Source organism: Haliotis rufescens, unplaced genomic scaffold (assembly GCF_023055435.1).
Source record: "Haliotis rufescens isolate VD_foot unplaced genomic scaffold, xgHalRufe1.0.p SCAF_4, whole genome shotgun sequence".
Taxonomy (NCBI): Eukaryota; Metazoa; Mollusca; class Gastropoda; order Lepetellida; family Haliotidae; genus Haliotis; species Haliotis rufescens.
In genome coordinates, this window is record NW_025964112.1 from 32,637,165 (window position 1) to 32,661,986 (window position 24,822).

At 42.6% G+C, this 24,822-nt stretch overlaps 1 protein-coding gene across 1 annotated transcript in view; it reads left to right on the forward strand.

The window, feature by feature from the left end:
* The first annotated feature begins 251 nt into the window (after nucleotides 1-251).
* LOC124152148 (neuronal acetylcholine receptor subunit alpha-3-like) overlaps nucleotides 252-24,822 on the forward strand; it is a 38,456-nt gene continuing 13,885 nt past the window's right edge. Inside the window, exons 1-3 of the mRNA XM_046524936.2 lie at nucleotides 252-364; nucleotides 14,577-14,743; nucleotides 23,890-23,934. Of these exons, the coding sequence (XP_046380892.1) occupies nucleotides 325-364; nucleotides 14,577-14,743; nucleotides 23,890-23,934 (252 nt within the window). The 5' untranslated portion in view covers nucleotides 252-324. The remainder of the gene's footprint in view (nucleotides 365-14,576; nucleotides 14,744-23,889; nucleotides 23,935-24,822) is intronic.

Consider the following 24,822-nt stretch of genomic DNA (forward strand, 5'->3'; position numbering starts at 1 on the left):
AAAGCTTCAGTCTACATTAACACGCCAGCCTCGCGTCTATTTGTATAACTGACTCCCCTCAATAGACGCAGGTGATCAACCTGTCACCTACTCGGGAAACAGGTCTAACTCCCTGGGCACCACACAGTGAATGCAGTATACATTGACTATTATGAAATATCGATCACATCACCCGATACTGATTAAATGGTTTGTTCCATCATCTGCTTTGACTGAATCTTGTTAACCTAAAGGGTGTGTTGCTCTTGCGCGGGGAACCCTGCAACGCGCATGGAAGCTGAAGACACGGAGTGATATCATGTGTAGGTAGGCACTTGACTAACCATGGCACCAAGAGTATTCTTCACTTTGGTCCTTTTAGAGGGTAAGTCTGATATCTTCGAACGGGAATAATATACACAGATTTATACGACAAAATGAATAATGTATACTTAAATTAAGATTCTACATTGTTAGACAGACCTGTGGTTAAAACGATGAATGGTTTCATTTTGGTGTACTGACATATTGCAGCGCCATCTGGCGTTCTTTATTGTCAACGCCCAAAAGCAATTTAGTGTCCTTTCGTTCGCACTGACGTTCTTTAGTACACATTGTTCTTTCTTTTCACATGACATCTTTTCGTAACATTTGACTATTATATTGCTTACTTTTGACCTTTATTTCAACTTTGTATATTTTAACAGGCGTCTGTTTGTTTTGTATTTTGACCTTAATTAGTAACATATAATAGTTAATTCGTAACATTCGACTTTTTTTGCGTACTTTTGTCCTATATTTCAACTTTGTGTTTTTTGACCGAATGGCCGCCCATACAGAAATCAGCTGATGTCGAAGAATGGCTTATGTTCAAGTATCTGACAAACTTTACTCATTTCTCATATACTGCAGACTGGGTGGGTCAAAAGGTTACTTGTCATAACAGTGTCCTTTCATGTATGGTTTGACCGAATGGCCGCCCATATTCCTGAGAATATGTATTTTATAGGTCACAGTCCAAACATGCGGTGAAAAAGACATTCTTAGATCACGGGCATTTTCTCATCGTGCTGTTTAAAAACTCGTCCCTTCCACATATTGTAGCAATGCTTGTTTACTTATCATGTCATAGATCAAAGTTACAAGTGGAAGAAATGACCTTATTATACATCTTCCTGTAGAAGATATCGGGCTGTATTTGTGTAACTGCGTCCGTACATTATGCATGTAATGCTAAATGAACTGATTGTGCCCACACAGAAGTTACATGAATAGATGCTACTACTTGCATACGGCTGTAGGTAATGCCCGTCCCTCTAGTTATGGTGTATAGCAGCTGTAAATACTGATGTTAGTAACTGGACCCACAGACAACTGATCTATAGCAGCTGTAAATACTGACGTTAGTAACTGGACCCACAGACAACTGATCTATAGCAGCTGTAAATACTGACGTTAGTAACTGGACCCACAGACAACTGATCTATAGCAGCTGTAAATACTGACGTTAGTAACTGGACCCACAGACAACTGATCTATAGCAGCTGTAAATACTGACGTTAGTAACTGGACCCACAGACAACTGATCTATGGCAGTTGTAAATACTGATGTTAGTAACTGGACCCACAGACAACTGATCTATAGCAGCTGTAAATACTGACGTTAGTAACTGGACCCACAGACAACTGATCTATAGCAGCTGTAAATACTGACGTTAGTAACTGGACCCACAGACAACTGATCTATGGCAGTTGTAAATACTGATGTTAGTAACTGGACCCACAGACAACTGATCTATAGCAGCTGTAAATACTGATGTTAGTAACTGGACCCACAGACAACTGATCTATAGCAGCTGTAAATACTGATGTTAGTAACTGGACCCACAGACAACTGATCTATGGCAGTTGTAAATACTGATGTTAGTAACTGGACCCACAGACAACTGATCTATAGCAGCTGTAAATACTGATGTTAGTAACTGGACCCACAGACAACAGATCTGTAGCAGCTGTAAATACTGATGTTGGTAATTGGACCCACAGACAACTGATCTATAGCAGTTGTAAATACTGATGTTAGTAACTGGACCCACAGACAACTGATCTATAGCAGCTGTAAATACTGATGTTGGTAATTGGACCCACAGACAACTGATCTATAGCAGTTGTAAATACTGATGTTAGTAACTGGACCCACAGACAACTGATCTATAGCAGTTGTAAATACTGATGTTGGTAATTGGACCCACAGACAACTGATCTATAGCAGTTGTAAATACTGATGTTAGTAACTGGACCCACAGACAACAGATCTGTAGCAGCTGTAAATACTGATGTTGGTAATTGGACCCACAGACAACTGATCTATAGCAGTTGTAAATACTGATGTTAGTAACTGGACCCACAGACAACTGATCTATAGCAGCTGTAAATACTGACGTTAGTAACTGGACCCACAGACAACTGATCTATGGCAGTTGTAAATACTGATGTTAGTAACTGGACCCACAGACAACTGATCTATAGCAGCTGTAAATACTGATGTTAGTAACTGGACCCACAGACAACTGATCTATAGCAGTTGTAAATACTGATGTTAGTAACTGGACCCACAGACAACTGATCTATGGCAGTTGTAAATACTGATGTTAGTAACTGGACCCACAGACAACTGATCTATAGCAGCTGTAAATACTGATGTTAGTAACTGGACCCACAGACAACAGATCTGTAGCAGCTGTAAATACTGATGTTGGTAATTGGACCCACAGACAACTGATCTATGGCAGTTGTAAATACTGATGTTAGTAACTGGACCCAAAGACAACTGATCTATAGCAGCTGTAAATACTGATGTTAGTAACTGGACCCACATACAGCTGATCTATAGCAGCTGTAAATACTGATGTTAGTAACTGGACCCACAGACAACTGATCTAGAGCAGCTGTACATACTGATGTTAGTAACTGGACCCACAGACAACATCTATATCAGCTGTAAATACTGATGTTAGTAACTGGACCCACAGACAACATCTATAGCAGCTGTAAATACTGATGTTAGTAACTGGACCCACAGACAACTGATCTATAGCAGCTGTAAATACTGATGTTAGTAACTGGACCCACAGACAACTGATCTATAGCAGCTGTAAATACTGATGTTAGTAACTGGACCCACAGACAACTGATCTATAGCAGCTGTAAATACTGACGTTAGTAACTGGACCCACAGACAACTGATCTATAGCAGCTGTAAATACTGACGTTAGTAACTGGACCCACAGACAACTGATCTATAGCAGCTGTAAATACTGACGTTAGTAACTGGACCCACAGACAACTGATCTATGGCAGTTGTAAATACTGATGTTAGTAACTGGACCCACAGACAACTGATCTATAGCAGCTGTAAATACTGATGTTAGTAACTGGACCCACAGACAACTGATCTATAGCAGCTGTAAATACTGATGTTAGTAACTGGACCCACAGACAACTGATCTATGGCAGTTGTAAATACTGATGTTAGTAACTGGACCCACAGACAACTGATCTATGGCAGTTGTAAATACTGATGTTAGTAACTGGACCCACAGACAACTGATCTATAGCAGCTGTAAATACTGATGTTAGTAACTGGACCCACAGACAACAGATCTGTAGCAGCTGTAAATACTGATGTTGGTAATTGGACCCACAGACAACTGATCTATGGCAGTTGTAAATACTGATGTTAGTAACTGGACCCAAAGACAACTGATCTATAGCAGCTGTAAATACTGATGTTAGTAACTGGACCCACATACAGCTGATCTATAGCAGCTGTAAATACTGATGTTAGTAACTGGACCCACAGACAACTGATCTAGAGCAGCTGTACATACTGATGTTAGTAACTGGACCCACAGACAACATCTATATCAGCTGTAAATACTGATGTTAGTAACTGGACCCACAGACAACATCTATAGCAGCTGTAAATACTGATGTTAGTAACTGGACCCACAGACAACTGATCTATAGCAGCTGTAAATACTGATGTTAGTAACTGGACCCACAGACAACTGATCTATAGCAGCTGTAAATACTGACGTTAGTAACTGGACCCACAGACAACTGATCTATAGCAGCTGTAAATACTGACGTTAGTAACTGGACCCACAGACAACTGATCTATAGCAGCTGTAAATACTGACGTTAGTAACTGGACCCACAGACAACTGATCTATAGCAGCTGTAAATACTGATGTTAGTAACTGGACCCACAGACAACTGATCTATGGCAGTTGTAAATACTGATGTTAGTAACTGGACCCACAGACAACTGATCTATAGCAGCTGTAAATACTGATGTTAGTAACTGGACCCACAGACAACTGATCTATAGCAGCTGTAAATACTGATGTTAGTAACTGGACCCACAGACAACTGATCTATAGCAGCTGTAAATACTGATGTTAGTAACTGGACCCACAGACAACTGATCTATAGCAGCTGTAAATACTGACGTTAGTAACTGGACCCACAGACAACTGATCTATAGCAGCTGTAAATACTGACGTTAGTAACTGGACCCACAGACAACTGATCTATAGCAGCTGTAAATACTGATGTTAGTAACTGGACCCACAGACAACTGATCTATGGCAGTTGTAAATACTGATGTTAGTAACTGGACCCACAGACAACTGATCTATAGCAGCTGTAAATACTGATGTTAGTAACTGGACCCACAGACAACAGATCTGTAGCAGCTGTAAATACTGATGTTAGTAACTGGACCCACAGACAACTGATCTATAGCAGCTGTAAATACTGATGTTAGTAACTGGACCCACAGACAGCTGATCTATAGCAGCTGTAAATACTGATGTTAGTAACTGGACCCACAGACAACAGATCTGTAGCAGCTGTAAATACTGATGTTGGTAATTGGACCCACAGACAACTGATCTATAGCAGCTGTAAATACTAATGTTAGTCCACAGGCTACATGATGTTGCGACTACCTTATAAAACACTGCGACGTCTTAAAGTGGTTAGCGGCTGATTTTATTTTTATCTTAATCTGGCTTGGTTCGTTTCATGTTCATGGCTTTTGCTTACAAATCGCTGTGCGGCATACTATTAATGCCCTTTCAGGAAAACGAGTAAAATACATTGACGAAGAATAACATTTGTCTAAAAGCAGCGATAAACTTTGCATATCGGCGAATGTCGTTAACTATTTCAAATCGGTAACCTTTCTTACATTACAATTTCACCACCAAAGCCACTTCACCAATTCTGTTACCTAACGCAAATTAGTTTGGTTTTTTTATGGTAGAAATAGAGCACCTCATCGAGTGTTTCGGTTATAAAGTACTAAGTACATGTATACCAACACGATAATATACTTTAGGTCAAAAGACAAAAGGGTGTAATTTGTTTAATGTCCAATACCATTCTTCACCATTCAACAAGATATTTAAAGTCCAACTTGTACACTTGTATCTGCGTATTGATAGTTTGGTCAGGTAGCAAATGGAACAGTTTGTTTTGGGTGTAACGGTTAGGAAAACAAAGTAGTACCAACAACTAAAGACAGGAAATCGTCTTTTATCACGCTTAACAAACAAGTCATTTGCAGTTTTGCTATCTTTATGTTTGGGTTATTTTCAACACACGAGAAGTGGGGAGTCTCAATCAGAATCAATGTTACTTCAATAACTGGCATGGGACGCTTATTAGTAGACTGATAGTTGTTGATATTTGTAATTCTGTAAATGGCATTATGAGCACCGCTGCATTCCGTTGGAACACAATGTGACAAAAGCAACCACGTCTGCTCCACCTGGGTTGTATTCTGTCAGTTCGTAAGGTGCCTATGTTACATTATACAACCATGCGGGCTGACAGGAAGTCAGACAATAAACACCTCCTGCAACGTTTTCTTCTGAGCCGTGTGTGAAATAGATACCTTTTCAGAGCGTTGATAAAGTGAGTTATGTGTCTAAAGTGCACACCAACACGGCTATTATAGCCTCTGATAAACTCGGGTTTTCTTAAAAGTGGTGCCAAATGTCCAGGTTAGCATCTTTGTATGGTGAATGTTCTACAGGGCACATACTAGCTCATTTCATTGGAAATTAGCTCATGGTATTGGAGACTGGAGTGTTAACAGCCCGCCGTAATGTGGCAGGAGAGTTGCTGGGTGCGGCGTTAGGCAACAAACAACATTTTTAAGGAAAATTGTGCGCGTGTGGCGGATGCTACCATTAGGATAATAGAATGGATATTTATTTCAGAGTGAAAGATGTAGATCGTGATTTTCTTATAGATAATGAGAAACACGGATACGTAATTTAAGGTCTTGATTCTAAAATCCATGTCACTGTTAAAAAGTTGTGATTCATGTCAACCATGGTCCGTTGATGAATCTCCATATTAGAAACCGAAGCAGAAATACGTTCATTCACAGGGAAACCCTTAGGATATGTTCAAGCCTTCGTATTTGTTCAGTAATGATAAAGTGTAAATAGGAAAATACCATACATTCTAAGCATGGCTGTACAACCAGGTGGCATATTGCTAAGACATATTTAATGAAAAATAAGGGAATATTTAGTTTTAGACACAATAAAATGGTATGCGGTCATGGTTTCCCCGCCTTGTCCCAATACTCGGTGGAAACAATGCGCACAACACATCTCAATATTTTATTCTGACATGCGTTGAATTTGTATGCCCACTATTTCCAATGTACTAACAGTAATGCTTATTTCCCTATATTTTTTATTGTTCCCTTATAAGTTTCCATAAGACCCATTTGTCTCCCCACAGAGCAAAATAAAGCTGTGAATGAAGATTACATTGACAATGCAATATGCCGACTTATCTGTTTGAAACATAGTAACTGTCAATGTTCCTAATGACGCTACTGTTTCTGAGAAAAAATGACATACTGCCCAATGTCTTCATGTCATTACTTAGGAAAACAACAACAAAAACCCAACAACACGTGTTATTGAAGTGACGATGGAATTTGTTTACACCATCATAAAATAAAAATAAAGATATTCATCTGAATATTTACTTTATATTAGCCGTAACTGTTGACATGGTTTGGAATTGCAACAATAAAACACTCTTTCAGCGTATAGGGCATTGTTGGCAATCTACTGCATTGACACAACAAATGTAACATCTTTAAGCATCATCATATCTATTGCCCATTTGACAGGGCTCTTTTTCAATATCTATAGATGTATCGGGAGAAACTATTTTTGGACAATCTTCATATGAATGTTCTAAAAACAAGTAGATGAGCAATTATCTAATCTTTTGTGTAGTTTCTTCAATAATTCACTGGCATAATCAATGTTTCCAGACAAGGACATATTCTTCGATGTTCTCTTTTCAAAAGAAACATAATGTTCATAACTACTCACCTAATGTAAATAACGATTTACCTATAGTTTCTGTGTGTCAACACGTGTATCGAGTTTCTTCCTGGGGTAGTCCCCCGAAGCCGGTTTCTTTGATATGCCGACAGATAATCCGCGTGTTGTGAATACTCAGTCATTAGCATGTGCTTCTTTTCTGTACCGACTATAGTCTGTATGAAATAACCCCACTCTCCTACCTAGAGCTCCATGCGACCAGCATAGAATCTCTGCACCAGGCCATCGCCATGTGACGCTTCGTCACATCTTACAAAGTCCATTCAAGCTATTGCATATGTTTTTTATCTGTTTCATTTTCGACAAGTCTACATATCTAGACAAACATATATCATAGAATGATTAATTCATGGAGAAAATATCCTAAATCGCGAAAACTTATTACCATTTGCGTAGTTATCCTACGTTTACATTGGTTGTACGGCTCCACGTGCTGTCATCGAAGCCCTGCGGAGAGCTAGCGATACGGTCACTTTGATGTGTAAATATGTATTGTCATGCAACTCACTGTCGCAGTTGAAGTAGCATATATATTTAATTATGCAAAACAATATGTAAAGCGCCCTGCACTTCTTAACGTTATGACAGGACAGAGATACGCTAGGCACACGTTATGTCTCATAGGCTAGGGAGTACTATGTTTCAGGTGCTATATTGACTGTTGCCACTGTCCGATCGACACACCACTACATTCTTACATTCTTACTTAACAACAAAAGTTCCTGTGACACCAATATTTTAGTGTATTTTTTAAACAAGTAAAGTTTGGTTGTCAATATTGTAGTACATGTAAGGAGTAAGGAAGCAAGTCACAAAAACGCAACTGCTACAGAAAAGCATGCATTCCATGCAAAAGTTGACTTTTATGCAAGCCCCATGCATTTCACTACCCAAGAATGGGTATAAAAAAACATGTGCGTTAACGGGATTCCATATGCAGTTTTTTAGCATCGTGCTGACAACAACCACTCAGAAAAACAGCGTCTGCGAGCCATTGGTATGCTTGAAGCAGGATCGAGTCAACGTGATGTTGCAAGACAATTTAACGTCCACAGAAACACCATTTGGTGTTTGTGGCAACGTTGGCAACAGACGAATGCAGTCATAGACCATCCTCGGAGTGGCAGGCAACGCGTAACCAATAATCGACAAGACAACTTGATTCGAACAACACACCTACGAAATCGATTCCAGCCAGCAACAGTGACTGCAAGAAGCATCCCTGGCCTTCGACGAATATCTTCACAAACCGTACGTCGTCGCCTCAGATGTGCAGGGATTGTCGCCAGAAGACCCGCCAGACGTCCTATTTTGACAGGAAACCACCGTCAAGCACGTCTACAATGGTGCAGACAGCGTCTACGATGCACGGCCATGCATTGGGGACAAGTTCTATTCACTGACGAGTCTCGTTTTCACCTCAGCCACAGCGATGGACGGATTCGAGTGTACCGATGTCGAGGTGAACGTTACGTCAATCATTGTGTCATGGAAGAAGATCGGTTCGGGGCGACAGCGTTATGGTATGGGTTGGGATTACAGCAAGACAGAGGACCCGTTTGCTAGTGGTAAAGGGAAATCTCAATGGACAGCGCTACCGCGACGAGATCAACGGCCCTGTTGTTCTACCGTTTTTGCGGTAGAAGGCATTACCTTTCAACATGACAACGCCCGGCCTCATATTGCTCGACTTGTTCAGGATCCTCTTGAACAAAACAACGTGAATGTCATCCCCTGGCCGGCTCGCTCCCATGATCTCTCACCAATCGAGCACATGTGGGATGAGATGGGTCGGCGCCTTCGACGCCAACCACGTGTTCCACAGACATTCCAGGAACTTCGAAACATGCTCCAGCAGATATGGACAGATATCCCACAGGACTTTGTGCGACGCCTGGTCCATTCCATGAGACGAAGGTGTGTTGCTTGCATCGCAACCAGAGGTGGACACACACGCTATTGATTTGTAAATTGACATTTTGTCATGTTCATGCTTTTTCTGAAGTCAGTATGGCAAATTAAACCATTTGAACACTTACAGGAGTCGTTTATCTGTTGCAAACCGAAATTGTTTCAGATTTGGTACAAAACATAACTTTGCATTAAATATTATTCAATGTCACAGGAACTTTTGTTGTTCAGTACATATTAATGCGCACATTCCGGGATAACTTGCAATGTTTAGGTAACGTTTGTGAGAGTTTGGATAAATACAATGTTTATTCCTAATACAGGATATTTACCATGCCCAAACACACTCGCGTGATAACCTCTATGTATACATCAATACAAATTCTTGACATGATAAACATTTATTAATATATACACCATTACACAGTCTTGACATGATATACAATGTATACATGTATACATCAATACAAATTCTTCACATGATAAACATTTATTAATATATACATCAATACACATTCTTGACATGATATACAATTATACATATATACGTCAATACAAATTCTTTTAATTCATGTTCAATGTATTAAGATCATTACGCAGATAGATGTGAGACAGCATCAAGGTATTGTTTTTTTTGTAACGGTCAAGAGCATGCTAAAAAAAATACTACAGTCGGCAAACAACCCATGCGCTGCCGTTAATCCGGATTACTTCGGATTACCAGACCGGCAACGTGGGACTAACCCTTCCTTCCTACAGAATAAGGTAATAACATCTCTGCAACTTGTACAATGAAGTGTACGTGGACTCGATCACGTGGAATACAATTTCATAGCTTTTCATTGGACTTTATTAAGTAAGTAACGGCAGTCTAATGTGACGCAAGTTAAACGTTTGATAGTTTTTAGGAAATAACTTGTTACACAAAGTAAGCCTTAATGGGCTATAGGGCTCACTCTTCCAGTGTGAAAGTATTCGTACACATCATCAAATGAAGATCTAGACTAAGCTGTTTGCCTTGCAAGACGTAAGGACGGTAACTTCTAAACCACAACTGTTTGTGAAATTTGTCAAAATAAAGAGAGTTTTGAGTTGCACACATCCCTGGTGTTTCGAGAGAATTATAGTAGTGATTTAATCATTCACCTGGGAGTAGAGTCAACGTTGTGTACGGTTACACAATGCTACCGACGCTCCAATTCGATTGATCAGATGATGCTAAACATAGTCACACCCGCTAATGATGTTAATGCTCATGATGTTAATGTTAATTGCTAAAACGGCATAAAACCAAACTCATTCACTCACTCACTAATGCTAAATGTGATTTGTTTGTTTGTTGTTTAACGCCGCACTCCAGCTATATGACGGCGGTCTGTTAATAATCGAGTCTGGACCAGACAATCCAGTGATTGACAACATGAGCATCTACAGCAGGCATGGGTTGCTGAAGACGTATTTTACCTCGGATCTCCACGGGCCACTCAAGGTGTAATACAGCTATATTTTATATTTAACAATGATATCTCCAACCGATGAATTATAAATACCACTTTAACATACCAAATACCATATAACATATACGCTTCAGATGTTTAACAGGTAAATACAAATTATAAACATTAATTATATTTACAGTAATTTGATAAACAATGTTCGAGTTAATGCAAAACACTGGGATGAATATCAAATATTTAAACTTCGTACTAACTGGGTAATACAATTGCATGTTCAGTAAGCTGTTGTCAACAATAGTGACCAATTTCCCCTGAAATACCACACATGCATCCCCAATGATTAACATGGATATGCTGTTAACAAAATGAAGAATAATTGTTGTCTTAAAAATAACTGTTCTTTGCCAGAATGAAGACACAGCGTAATCATCCTGCTTTTAATGTTGATGCGTATTTAACCTACAGATTACTAATTCCTTTCAACCTGGCGAATGTATTCGGCCCGCGTTAATACCAAACTTTAGGCAACTCCATGAACCGTGTGAAATGAAGCTATAGATAGAAGAGCCAACTATCCACATCGCCACCTGGCGGGAGTGTTACCCGTTAGTGTTCGATATGCATCTTGAACAGGTTGCGATAATGTGCCCTGGAAGTTGTTGGTATTTCTTCGTTGCGATAGAAGGCATGAATGTAGGGTTGAGGGGATAACATGGTGTTATGGTGTTGGAATGTGTAATAGATGAAACAAATCTTGCAATTATAAAAAAAACCACGTCATGAAATTAACGATGGAATTTGTTCACACCATCATGGCGTAAATTTAAAGATATTCATTTGAATATTTACTTTTTATGAGCCGTAACTGTTGACAAAACATCCCACGCCACAAAACACTCTCCCAGTGTATCGGGCAATGTTGGACGATCTACTGCACTGACAGAACATCCTTCAGCATCACCAGATGTATTGCCCATTTGACAGGGATCTTCTGTACGAAAAGGTACAATCCACATTCTCATATTACAGTTAGTTTTTTTGCATTTTATAAAATATGATAATGTGCATATTTATGATGTGCCAAATCCAAGCCCTAATACATGCTGAAATAGCTACATTGTGAATCATTATGCACCCCGGGGAGGGTACAAGGGAGGATTTTCATACACAATAATGATGAATGCACGCTGGGGAATAAGTCTTTTCGTTTGATATGTTTGCTTGTTTCTTTGTTGGTTATCGCCGCGCTCAGCAATATTCCAGCTATATGACGGCGGTCTGCAAATGATCGAGTCCGGACCAGACAATATAGTGAGCATCGATCTACGCTATTGGGATACGATGACATGCAACAAATAAGTCAGCGAGCCTGACCACCCGATCCCGTTAGTCACCTTTTAGGACAAGGATAGTCGCCTCTTACGGCAAGCATGGGTTGCTGAAGACATACTCTCTACCCTGATTTCAGGGTCCAGTTCTTGCCCTATGTCGCATCTCTGAGTGACTGCACTGAGTGAATGTGTTGGTAGCACTGAGTGAGTGTGTTGGTAGCACTGAGTGAGTGTAATGGTAGCACTGAGTGAGTGTAATGGTAGCACTGAGTGAGTGTAATGGTAGCACTGAGTGAGTGTGTTGTTTGCACTGAGTGAGTGTAATGGTAGCACTGAGTGAGTGTAATGGTAGCACTGAGTGAGTGTAATGGTAGCACTGAGTGAGTGTAATGGTAGCACTGAGTGAGTGTAATGGTAGCACTGAGTGAGTGTCATGGTAGCACTGAGTGAGTGTAACGGTAGCACTGAGTGAGTGTAATGGCAGCACTGAGTGAGTGTGTTGGTAGCACTGAGTGAGTGTAACGGTAGCACTGAGTAACTGTAACGGTAGCACTGAGTGAGTGTAATGGTAGCACTGAGTGAGTGTCATGGTAGCACTGAGTGAGTGTAACGGTAGCACTGAGTGAGTGTAACGGTAGCTCTGAGTGAGTGTAATGGTAGCACTGAGTGAGTGTAACGGTAGCACTGAGTGAGTGTGTTGGTAGCACTGAGTTAGTGTAACGGTAGCACCGAGTGAGTGTAATGGTAGCACTGAGTGAGTGTAATGGTAGCACTGAGTGAGTGTAACGGTAGCACTGAGTGAGTGTAACGGTAGCACTGAGTGAGTGTAATGGTAGCACTGAGTGAGTGTAACGGTAGCACTGAGTGAGTGTAACGGTAGCACTGAGTGAGTGTAATGGTAGCACTGAGTGAGTGTAATGGCAGCACTGAGTGAGTGTAACGGAAGCACTGAGTGAGAGTAATGGTAGCACTGAGTGAGTGTAATGGTAGCACTGAGTGAGTGTCATGGTAGCACAGAGTGAGTGTAGTGGTAGCACTGAGTGAGTGTAATGGTAGCACTGAGTGAGTGTAATGGTAGCACTGAGTGAGTGTAACGGAAGCACTGAGTGAGAGTAATGGTAGCACTGAGTGAGTGTAATGGTAGCACTGAGTGAGTGTAACGGTAGCACTGAGTGAGTGTAACGGTAGCACTGAGTTAGTGTAATGGTAGCACTGAGTGAGTGTAACGGTAGCACTGAGTGAGTGTAACGGTAGCACTGAGTGAGTGTAATGGTAGCACTGAGTGAGTGTGTTGTTAGCACTGAGTTAGTGTGATGGTAGCACTGAGTGAGTGTCATGGTAGCACAGAGTGAGTGTAGTGGTAGCACTGAGTGAGTGTAATGGTAGCACTGAGTGAGTGTAATGGTAGCACTGAGTGAGTGTGTTGGTAGCACTGAGTGAGTGTAATGGTAGCACTGAGTGAGTGTGTTGGTAGCACTGAGTGAGCGTGTTGGTAGCACTGAGTGAGTGTGTTGGTAGCACTGAGTGAGTGTGTTGGTAGCACTGAGTGAGTGTGTTGGTAGCACTGAGTGAGTGTAATGGTAGCACTGAGTGAGTGTGTTGGTAGCACTGAGTGAGTGTCATGGTAGCACTGAGTGAGTGTGTTGGTAGCACTGAGTGAGTGTGTTGGTAGCACTGAGTGAGTTTGTTGTTTGCACACTCAATTCCAGTTGCAGAATGCATAAGCTTTTCATAATGGAGGATGAACCAGACAAACCTGTGATTAGTATGGGTAAGATGACACGCAATATAAACACGTCATCGAGTCTGACCACCTGCTACATTTAGTATTGAGTACTGGGGGATAATTCTAACCCGGACTCGCCATTGGGTGACTAGATAGGCATGGTATAAGTAAATGTATGGAACTGATGTCCTGACTAAGCTGAACATATAATTACAACTACAGCACCATACGTGTAGATTAAGGCTCTTGTTTCAACGCTATGCAGGAAAATACCCCCGACCTTTGACTCACAGATGCCAATTGTTATCGTGCACACGACGACAGGCTTATCTTAATGTCCGAGAATATCTTGATACACCAGTTTCAATGTCCTCGTCCAAAGCATTCCGGAAAAAGTTCTTTTATCTTTACACGGTTTGTTTCTTTTCAGGGAAGTAGTGTGAAGTGTACGTGTATTGCTTTGGTAGACCGATACTGTTCATCGTTTAAAACGGGTCAGCATTCATTGAAACAGAGCCATTTGGTGTCGAACGTGGTCCACTGTACCATGCCTGCAACACTTCGTCATAGTGGCTAATGGTGTCATGTGGTGTCATGACAATGGTTTTCCGTTGCGTTCTTGTGTCGTTTGTTTTCGGTAATTACAATAGAATACACGTGTAGTCAAATCTGACGTAAGTGAATTGTTTTAAAAGGTAAACTGATCATTGCTTATCCCTTTCAGTGGTGTACTGTGCATCTGTAGTGACGTCCCAACAGTCCTTCTCTCAGGATGAGTACGACCTCCGGATGGTCAAGCTCGGACCAGGCAGCAACTACAGCCACATTGTGAGACCCTCCAGGCAGGTCAAAACACAGATACGATTTAACCTACTCACCATTAACGACCTGGTAAGATTCCACAACAGTAATATGCATTTACGTTCATTTCCCCATATTTGGGATAGTGTGATGCTGAAGCAGTTTGATGATAATATGCCTATGGTAACAAACAAAGACAGAAACTCGTTTAGAAATCAATCAATTAATTAATATTTGAAAAAACCCAAATACCTATCATGTATTCTCAACGATATGTAAAGACGGAGGACAGGGAGACTACAATTATTTGAAAGGTGTTAGATTGGTGTGACATACAGAAAACATGCGCCATCTGTTCCAGTAGAGTTTGAATCTCATGACATTTATAAAACCCTTTACACTCGTGACAAACATCATGTATAAATGTTTGTCGTAAAACATAAATATATGAGATAAAAGTTACAAAGTATGAAATGGTATATGTTGCATATAATGTGAAGTGGAACCCCTACAATTTAGGGCTGCTTTTTACGCATGTGGGCATCCTTTATCGGACACTACCTTGTTGTTGTATATAAGGCACTATAAACCCCGGACACTGCTTTGTAGTTGTTTATAAGGCAATTTGAGGACAGGACACTGATTTTTAGGTTTTTTAGAAGGCAACATTGGGCCCGGACACTGCTTTGTAGTTGTTTATAAGGCGACATGGGACCCGGATACTGCTTTGTAGTTGTTTATAAGGCGACATGGGGCCCGGACACTGCTTTGTAGTTGTTTATAAGGCGACATGGTGCCCGGATACTGCTTTGTAGTTGTTTATAAGGCGACATGGGGCCCGGACACTGCTTTGTAGTTGTTTATAAGGCACTATAAACACCGGACACTGCTTTGTAGTTAATTATAAGGCAACAATGGGCCCTGGACACTGTTTTGTAGTTGTTTATAAGGCGACATGGGACCCGTATACTGTTTTGTAGTTGTTTATAGGCGACATGGGACCTGGACACTGTTTTGTAGTTGTTTATAAGGCAATATGGGACCTGGACACTGCTTTGTAGTTGTTTATAAGGCGACATGGGACCCGGATACTGCTTTGTAGTTGTTTATAAGGCGACATAGGACCCGGACACTGCTTTGTAGTTGTTTATAAGGCGACATGGGACCTGGACACTGCTTTGTAGTTGTTTATAAGGCGACATGGGGCCCGGATATTGCTTTGTAGTTGTTTATAAGGCGACATGGTGCCCGGACACTGCTTTGTAGTTGTTTATAAGGCGACATTGGACCCGGACACTGCTTTGTAGTTGTTTATAAGGCGACATGGGGCCCGGACACTGCTTTGTAGTTGTTTATAAGGCGACATGGGACCCGGAACCTGCTTTGTAGTTGTTTATAAGGCGACATTGGGCCCGGACACTGCTTTGTAGTTGTTTATAAGGCGACATGGGACCCGGAACCTGCTTTGTAGTTGTTTATAAGGCGACATGGGGCCCGGACACTGCTTTGTAGTTGTTTATAAGGCGACATGGGACCCGGACACTGCTTTGTAGTTGTTTATAAGGCGACATGGGGCCCGGACACTGCTTTGTAGTTGTTTATAAGGCGACATGGGACCCGGATACTGCTTTGTAGTTGTTTATAAGGCAATTTGAGGACAGGACACCGCTTTTGAGTTTTAAACAAGGCAACATTGGGCCCGGACACTGCTTTGTAGTTGTTTATAAGGCGACATGGGACCCGGATACTGCTTTGTAGTTGTTTATAAGGCGACATGGGGCCCGGATATTGCTTTGTAGTTGTTTATAAGGCGACATGGTGCCCGGACACTGCTTTGTAGTTGTTTATAAGGCGACATTGGACCCGGACACTGCTTTGTAGTTGTTTATAAGGCGACATGGGACCCGGACACTGCTTTGTAGTTGTTTATAAGGCGACATTGGACCCGGATTCTGCTTTGTAGTTGTTTATAAGGCGACATGGGGCCCGGACACTGCTTTGTAGTTGTTTATAAGGCGACATGGGACCCGGAACCTGCTTTGTAGTTGTTTATAAGGCGCCATTGGGCCCGGACACTGCTTTGTAGTTGTTTATAAGGCGACATGGGACCCGGACACTGCTTTGTAGTTGTTTATAAGGCGCCATTGGGCCCGGACACTGCTTTGTAGTTGTTTATAAGGCGACATGGGACCCGGATACTGCTTTGTAGTTGTTTATAAGGCGACATGGGGCCTGGACACTGTTTTGTAGTTGTTTATAAGGCGACATGGGACCTGGACACTGCTTTGTAGTTGTTTATAAGGCAATTTGAGGACAGGACACCGCTTTTGAGTTTTTAACAAGGCAACATTGGGCCCGGAACCTGCTTTGTAGTTGTTTATAAGGCGACATGGGACCCGGATACTGCTTTGTAGTTGTTTATAAGGCGACATGGGACCTGGACACTGCTTTGTAGTTGTTTATAAGGCAATTTGAGGACAGGACACCGCTTTTGAGTTTTAAACAAGGCAACATTGGGCCCGGAACCTGCTTTGTAGTTGTTTATAAGGCGACATGGGACCCGGAACCTGCTTTGTAGTTGTTTATAAGGCGACATGGGGCCCGGACACTGCTTTGTAGTTGTTTATAAGGCGACATGGTGCCCGGACACTGCTTTGTAGTTGTTTATAAGGCGACATTGGACCCGGACACTGCTTTGTAGTTGTTTATAAGGCGACATGGGACCCGGACACTGCTTTGTAGTTGTTTATAAGGCGACATTGGACCCGGATTCTGCTTTGTAGTTGTTTATAAGGCGACATGGGGCCCGGACACTGCTTTGTAGTTGTTTATAAGGCGACATGGGACCCGGAACCTGCTTTGTAGTTGTTTATAAGGCGCCATTGGGCCCGGACACTGCTTTGTAGTTGTTTATAAGGCGACATGGGACCCGGACACTGCTTTGTAGTTGTTTATAAGGCGCCATTGGGCCCGGACACTGCTTTGTAGTTGTTTATAAGGCGACATGGGACCCGGATACTGCTTTGTAGTTGTTTATAAGGCGACATGGGGCCTGGACACTGTTTTGTAGTTGTTTATAAGGCGACATGGGACCTGGACACTGCTTTGTAGTTGTTTATAAGGCAATTTGAGGACAGGACACCGCTTTTGAGTTTTTAACAAGGCAACATTGGGCCCGGAACCTGCTTTGTAGTTGTTTATAAGGCGACATGGGACCCGGATACTGCTTTGTAGTTGTTTATAAGGCGACATGGGACCTGGACACTGCTTTGTAGTTGTTTATAAGGCAATTTGAGGACAGGACACCGCTTTTGAGTTTTAAACAAGGCAACATTGGGCCCGGAACCTGCTTTGTAGTTGTTTATAAGGCGACATGGGACCCGGAACCTGCTTTGTAGTTGTTTATAAGGCGACATGGGGCCCGGACACTGCTTTGTAGTTGTTTATAAGGCGACATGGGACCCGGACACTGCTTTGTAGTTGTTTATAAGGCGCCATTGGGCCCGGACACTGCTTTGTAGTTGTTTATAAGGCGACATGGGACCCGGATACTGCTTTGTAGTTGTTTATAAGGCAATTTGAGGACAGGATACCGCTTTTGAGTTTTAAACAAGGCAACATTGGGCCCGGACACTGCTTTGTAGTTGTTTATAAGGCGACATGGGACCCGGATACTGCTTTGTAGTTGTTTATAAGGCGACATGGGACCCGGATACTGCTTTGTAGTTGTTTATAAGGCGACATGGGGCCCGGATATTGCTTTGTAGTTGTTTATAAGGCGACATGGTGCCCGGACACTGCTTTGTAGTTGTTTATAAGGCGACATGGGACCTGGACACTGCTTTGTAGTTGTTTATAAGGCGACATGGGACCCGGAACCTGCTTTGTAGTTGTTTATAAGGCGACATGGGGCCCGGACACTGCTTTGTAGTTGTTTATAAGGCGACATGGGACCCGGATTCTGCTTTGTAGTTGTTTATAAGGCGCCATTGGGCCCGGACACTGCTTTGTAGTTGTTTATAAGGCGCCATTGGGCCCGGACACTGCTTTGTAGTTGTTTATAAGGCGACATGGGACCCGGACACTGCTTTGTAGTTGTTTATAAGGCGCCATTGGGCCCGGACACTGCTTTGTAGTTGTTTATAAGGCGACATGGGACCCGGATACTGCTTTGTAGTTGTTTATAAGGCGACATGGGGCCTGGACACTGTTTTGTAGTTGTTTATAAGGCGACATGGGACCTGGACACTGCTTTGTAGTTGTTTATAAGGCAATTTGAGGACAGGACACCGCTTTTGAGTTTTTAACAAGGCAACATTGGGCCCGGAACCTGCTTTGTAGTTGTTTATAAGGCGACATGGGACCCGGATACTGCTTTGTAGTTGTTTATAAGGCGACATGGGACCTGGACACTGCTTTGTAGTTGTTTATAAGGCAATTTGAGGACAGGACACCGCTTTTGAGTTTTAAACAAGGCAACATTGGGCCCGGAACCTGCTTTGTAGTTGTTTATAAGGCGACATGGGACCCGGAACCTGCTTTGTAGTTGTTTATAAGGCGACATGGGGCCCGGACACTGCTTTGTAGTTGTTTATAAGGCGACATGGTGCCCGGACACTGCTTTGTAGTTGTTTATAAGGCGACATTGGACCCGGACACTGCTTTGTAGTTGTTTATAAGGCGACATGGGACCCGGACACTGCTTTGTAGTTGTTTATAAGGCGACATTGGACCCGGATTCTGCTTTGTAGTTGTTTATAAGGCGACATGGGGCCCGGACACTGCTTTGTAGTTGTTTATAAGGCGACATGGGACCCGGAACCTGCTTTGTAGTTGTTTATAAGGCGCCATTGGGCCCGGACACTGCTTTGTAGTTGTTTATAAGGCGACATGGGACCCGGACACTGCTTTGTAGTTGTTTATAAGGCGCCATTGGGCCCGGACACTGCTTTGTAGTTGTTTATAAGGCGACATGGGACCCGGATACTGCTTTGTAGTTGTTTATAAGGCGACATGGGGCCTGGACACTGTTTTGTAGTTGTTTATAAGGCGACATGGGACCTGGACACTGCTTTGTAGTTGTTTATAAGGCAATTTGAGGACAGGACACCGCTTTTGAGTTTTTAACAAGGCAACATTGGGCCCGGAACCTGCTTTGTAGTTGTTTATAAGGCGACATGGGACCCGGATACTGCTTTGTAGTTGTTTATAAGGCGACATGGGACCTGGACACTGCTTTGTAGTTGTTTATAAGGCAATTTGAGGACAGGACACCGCTTTTGAGTTTTAAACAAGGCAACATTGGGCCCGGAACCTGCTTTGTAGTTGTTTATAAGGCGACATGGGACCCGGAACCTGCTTTGTAGTTGTTTATAAGGCGACATGGGGCCCGGACACTGCTTTGTAGTTGTTTATAAGGCGACATGGGACCCGGACACTGCTTTGTAGTTGTTTATAAGGCGCCATTGGGCCCGGACACTGCTTTGTAGTTGTTTATAAGGCGACATGGGACCCGGATACTGCTTTGTAGTTGTTTATAAGGCAATTTGAGGACAGGATACCGCTTTTGAGTTTTAAACAAGGCAACATTGGGCCCGGACACTGCTTTGTAGTTGTTTATAAGGCGACATGGGACCCGGATACTGCTTTGTAGTTGTTTATAAGGCGACATGGGACCCGGATACTGCTTTGTAGTTGTTTATAAGGCGACATGGGGCCCGGATATTGCTTTGTAGTTGTTTATAAGGCGACATGGTGCCCGGACACTGCTTTGTAGTTGTTTATAAGGCGACATGGGACCTGGACACTGCTTTGTAGTTGTTTATAAGGCGACATGGGACCCGGAACCTGCTTTGTAGTTGTTTATAAGGCGACATGGGGCCCGGACACTGCTTTGTAGTTGTTTATAAGGCGACATGGGACCCGGATTCTGCTTTGTAGTTGTTTATAAGGCGCCATTGGGCCCGGACACTGCTTTGTAGTTGTTTATAAGGCGACATGGGACCCGGACACTGCTTTGTAGTTGTTTATAAGGCGCCATTGGGCCCGGACACTGCTTTGTAGTTGTTTATAAGGCGACATGGGACCCGGATACTGCTTTGTAGTTGTTTATAAGGCAATTTGAGGACAGGACACCGCTTTTGAGTTTTAAACAAGGCAACATTGGGCCCGGACACTGCTTTGTAGTTGTTTATAAGGCGACATGGGACCCGGATACTGCTTTGTAGTTGTTTATAAGGCGACATGGGACCTGGACACTGTTTTGTAGTTGTTTATAAGGCGACATGGGGCTCGGATACTGCTTTGTAGTTGTTTATAAGGCGACATGGGACCCGGATATTGCTTTGTAGTTGTTTATAAGGCGACATGGGGCCCGGACACTGTTTTGTAGTTGTTTATAAGGCGACATGGGACCTGGACACTGCTTTGTAGTTGTTTATAAGGCAATTTGAGGACAGGACACCGCTTTTGAGTTTTTAACAAGGCAACATTGGGCCCGGAACCTGCTTTGTAGTTGTTTATAAGGCGACATGGGACCCGGATACTGCTTTGTAGTTGTTTATAGGGCGACATGGGGCCCGGACACTGCTTTGTAGTTGTTTATAAGGCAATTTGAGGACAGGACACTGATTTTTAGGTTTTTTACAAGGCAACATTGGGCCCGGACACTGCTTTGTAGTTGTTTATAAGGCGACATGGGACCCGGAACCTGCTTTGTAGTTGTTTATAAGGCGACATGGGGCCCGGACACTGCTTTGTAGTTGTTTATAAGGCGACATGGTGCCCGGATACTGCTTTGTAGTTGTTTATAAGGCGACATGGGGCCCGGACACTGCTTTGTAGTTGTTTATAAGGCGACATGGGGCCCGGATACTGCTTTGTAGTTGTTTATAAGGCGACATGGGGCCCGGACACTGCTTTGTAGTTGTTTATAAGGCACTATAAACACCGGACACTGCTTTGTAGTTGTTTATAAGGCAACAATGGGCCCTGGACACTGTTTTGTAGTTGTTTATAAGGCGACATGGGACCCGTATACTGTTTTGTAGTTGTTTATAAGGCGACATGGGACCTGGACACTGTTTTGTAGTTGTTTATAAGGCAATATGGGACCTGGACACTGCTTTGTAGTTGTTTATAAGGCGACATGGGACCCGGATACTGCTTTGTAGTTGTTTATAAGGCGACATGGGACCCGGACACTGCTTTGTAGTTGTTTATAAGGCGACATGGGACCTGGACACTGCTTTGTAGTTGTTTATAAGGCGACATGGGGCCCGGATATTGCTTTGTAGTTGTTTATAAGGCGACATGGTGCCCGGACACCTGCTTTGTAGTTGTTTATAAGGCGACATTGGACCCGGACACTGCTTTGTAGTTGTTTATAAGGCGACATGGGGCCCGGACACTGCTTTGTAGTTGTTTATAAGGCGACATGGGACCCGGAACCTGCTTTGTAGTTGTTTATAAGGCGACATTGGGCCCGGACACTGCTTTGTAGTTGTTTATAAGGCGACATGGGACCCGGAACCTGCTTTGTAGTTGTTTATAAGGCGACATGGGGCCCGGACGCTGCTTTGTAGTTGTTTATAAGGCGACATGGGACCCGGACACTGCTTTGTAGTTGTTTATAAGGCGCCATTGGGCCCGGACACTGCTTTGTAGTTGTTTATAAGGCGACATGGGACCCGGATACTGCTTTGTAGTTGTTTATAAGGCAATTTGAGGACAGGACACCGCTTTTGAGTTTTAAACAAGGCAACATTGGGCCCGGATACTGCTTTGTAGTTGTTTATAAGGCGACATGGGACCCGGATACTGCTTTGTAGTTGTTTATAAGGCGACATGGGGCCCGGATATTGCTTTGTAGTTGTTTATAAGGCGACATGGTGCCCGGACACTGCTTTGTAGTTGTTTATAAGGCGACATTGGACCCGGACACTGCTTTGTAGTTGTTTATAAGGCGACATGGGACCCGGACACTGCTTTGTAGTTGTTTATAAGGCGACATGGGACCCGGACACTGCTTTGTAGTTGTTTATAAGGCGACATGGGGCCCGGACACTGCTTTGTAGTTGTTTATAAGGCGACATGGGACCCGGAACCTGCTTTGTAGTTGTTTATAAGGCGACATGGGGCCCGGACACTGCTTTGTAGTTGTTTATAAGGCGACATGGGACCCGGACACTGCTTTGTAGTTGTTTATAAGGCGCCATTGGGCCCGGACACTGCTTTGTAGTTGTTTATAAGGCGACATGGGATCCGGATACTGCTTTGCAGTTGTTTATAAGGCAATTTGAGGACAGGACACCGCTTCTGAGTTTTAAACAAGGCAACATTGGGCCCGGACACTGCTTTGTAGTTGTTTATAAGGCGACATGGGACCCGGATACTGCTTTGTAGTTGTTTATAAGGCGACATGGGACCTGGACACTGCTTTGTAGTTGTTTATAAGGCGACATGGGGCTCGGATACTGCTTTGTAGTTGTTTATAAGGCGACATGGGACCCGGATACTGCTTTGTAGTTGTTTATAAGGCGACATGGGGCCCGGACACTGTTTTGTAGTTGTTTATAAGGCGACATGGGACCTGGACACTGCTTTGTAGTTGTTTATAAGGCAATTTGAGGACAGGACACCGCTTTTGAGTTTTTAACAAGGCAACATTGGGCCCGGACACTGCTTTGTAGTTGTTTATAAGGCGACATGGGACCTGGACACTGCTTTGTAGTTGTTAATAATGCGACATGGGACCCGGATTCTGCTTTGTAGTTGTTTATAAGGCGACATGGGACCCGGATACTGCTTTGTAGTTGTTTATAAGGCAATATGGGACCCGGACACTGCTTTGTAGTTGTTTATAAGGCAACGTCGGGCCCGGATACTGCTTTGTAGTTGTTTATAAGGCGACATGGGGCCCGGACACTGCTTTGTAGTTGTTTATAAGGCGCCATTGGGCCCGGACACTGCTTTGTAGTTATAAGGCAATCTATATAGCTCCGACATGTTTTCTTGTGGAGCCTGGAAGAGCTGATTCGTTCGGGAGTTATAAACATGTTAATATATTTTCGGGTTCGTTTTTTCTCAAGTATTTGGATATTTGTAAAAACTTGATTGTAAATTTAGCCCTAAGAATTTTTTTTCTAATCTCAACACAATGACACAGAAGAACATATTTGAGGGAAAACATAAATACAAATCTAAAATCTTAAACAATACTGACTCTTGTCTTGCAGAATACCAGAGGACAAACCATGACGACGACCGGATGGCTTACAATTGTAAGTTTCGTCCTTTTATTACACAGTTGGTTTGTTGGCCTGTCAGAGGACCTTTCTCAAAGTATTTCAAAAAAGTCTCAAAATTTGTTCTGGTCAAAATGTTTTTGTGAGGGTCATCAAGAATTATGGATATATTTTGGGCCACGGCAACGGCATAGACACCATGGGGTCACAGTCACAAACGTCGACATGGCTTATTCGGTAGAAACTGGGAGATTAAGAACTCTTACTTTAAATTAGGTTCAAGTAGGTTGAAACTGTTATTCCCTGGAACTGTGTCTGCTATATCCTGTGCGATCTGAAGGGAAGGCATTTGTTGACTGAATTTTGGCTTACACGTGACATGGACATAAACCCTAGAAAGGGGATAAACTGCACAGTCATTATAGACATAAATTAGTACACTCCCACTATAAAATAGGAAGCGAATACCACGCTTACTTGTCTCTTTAGTTTATGAGCCATTTCTAATCCCTTGTTGTTAACGGACATATCCAAATATACATCCTTTGCAAACATGTTTCATACTAGAGAGTTCAGCTCCTTAGAAACGGTTAGTATATACTGCTCAATGATAATAAAATACTATATGCCCTTAGGTGCTAGTAGCTTAAGAATCCAAAGAGCGGATATTTTCGATTATGTAGGGTACTCGTGTTAACGGAATGTGTTTTGTGAATGCAAAAAAGCATATTGCTTCTGTTAATAAACCAGGAGATCTACAAGACGATACAAATTGTATTTCCTTTAATCAAAAGCAAGATGACGTGAAATAACTTATATAAAGTAAAATTGATTTTGTGTCATGGTCAAGAGTCGTTGCTCTAGAATACTGCTCGCCACGTCGTCGCCAACGTTTTCTGCCATCTGTGAATCGGTGGCCGAATC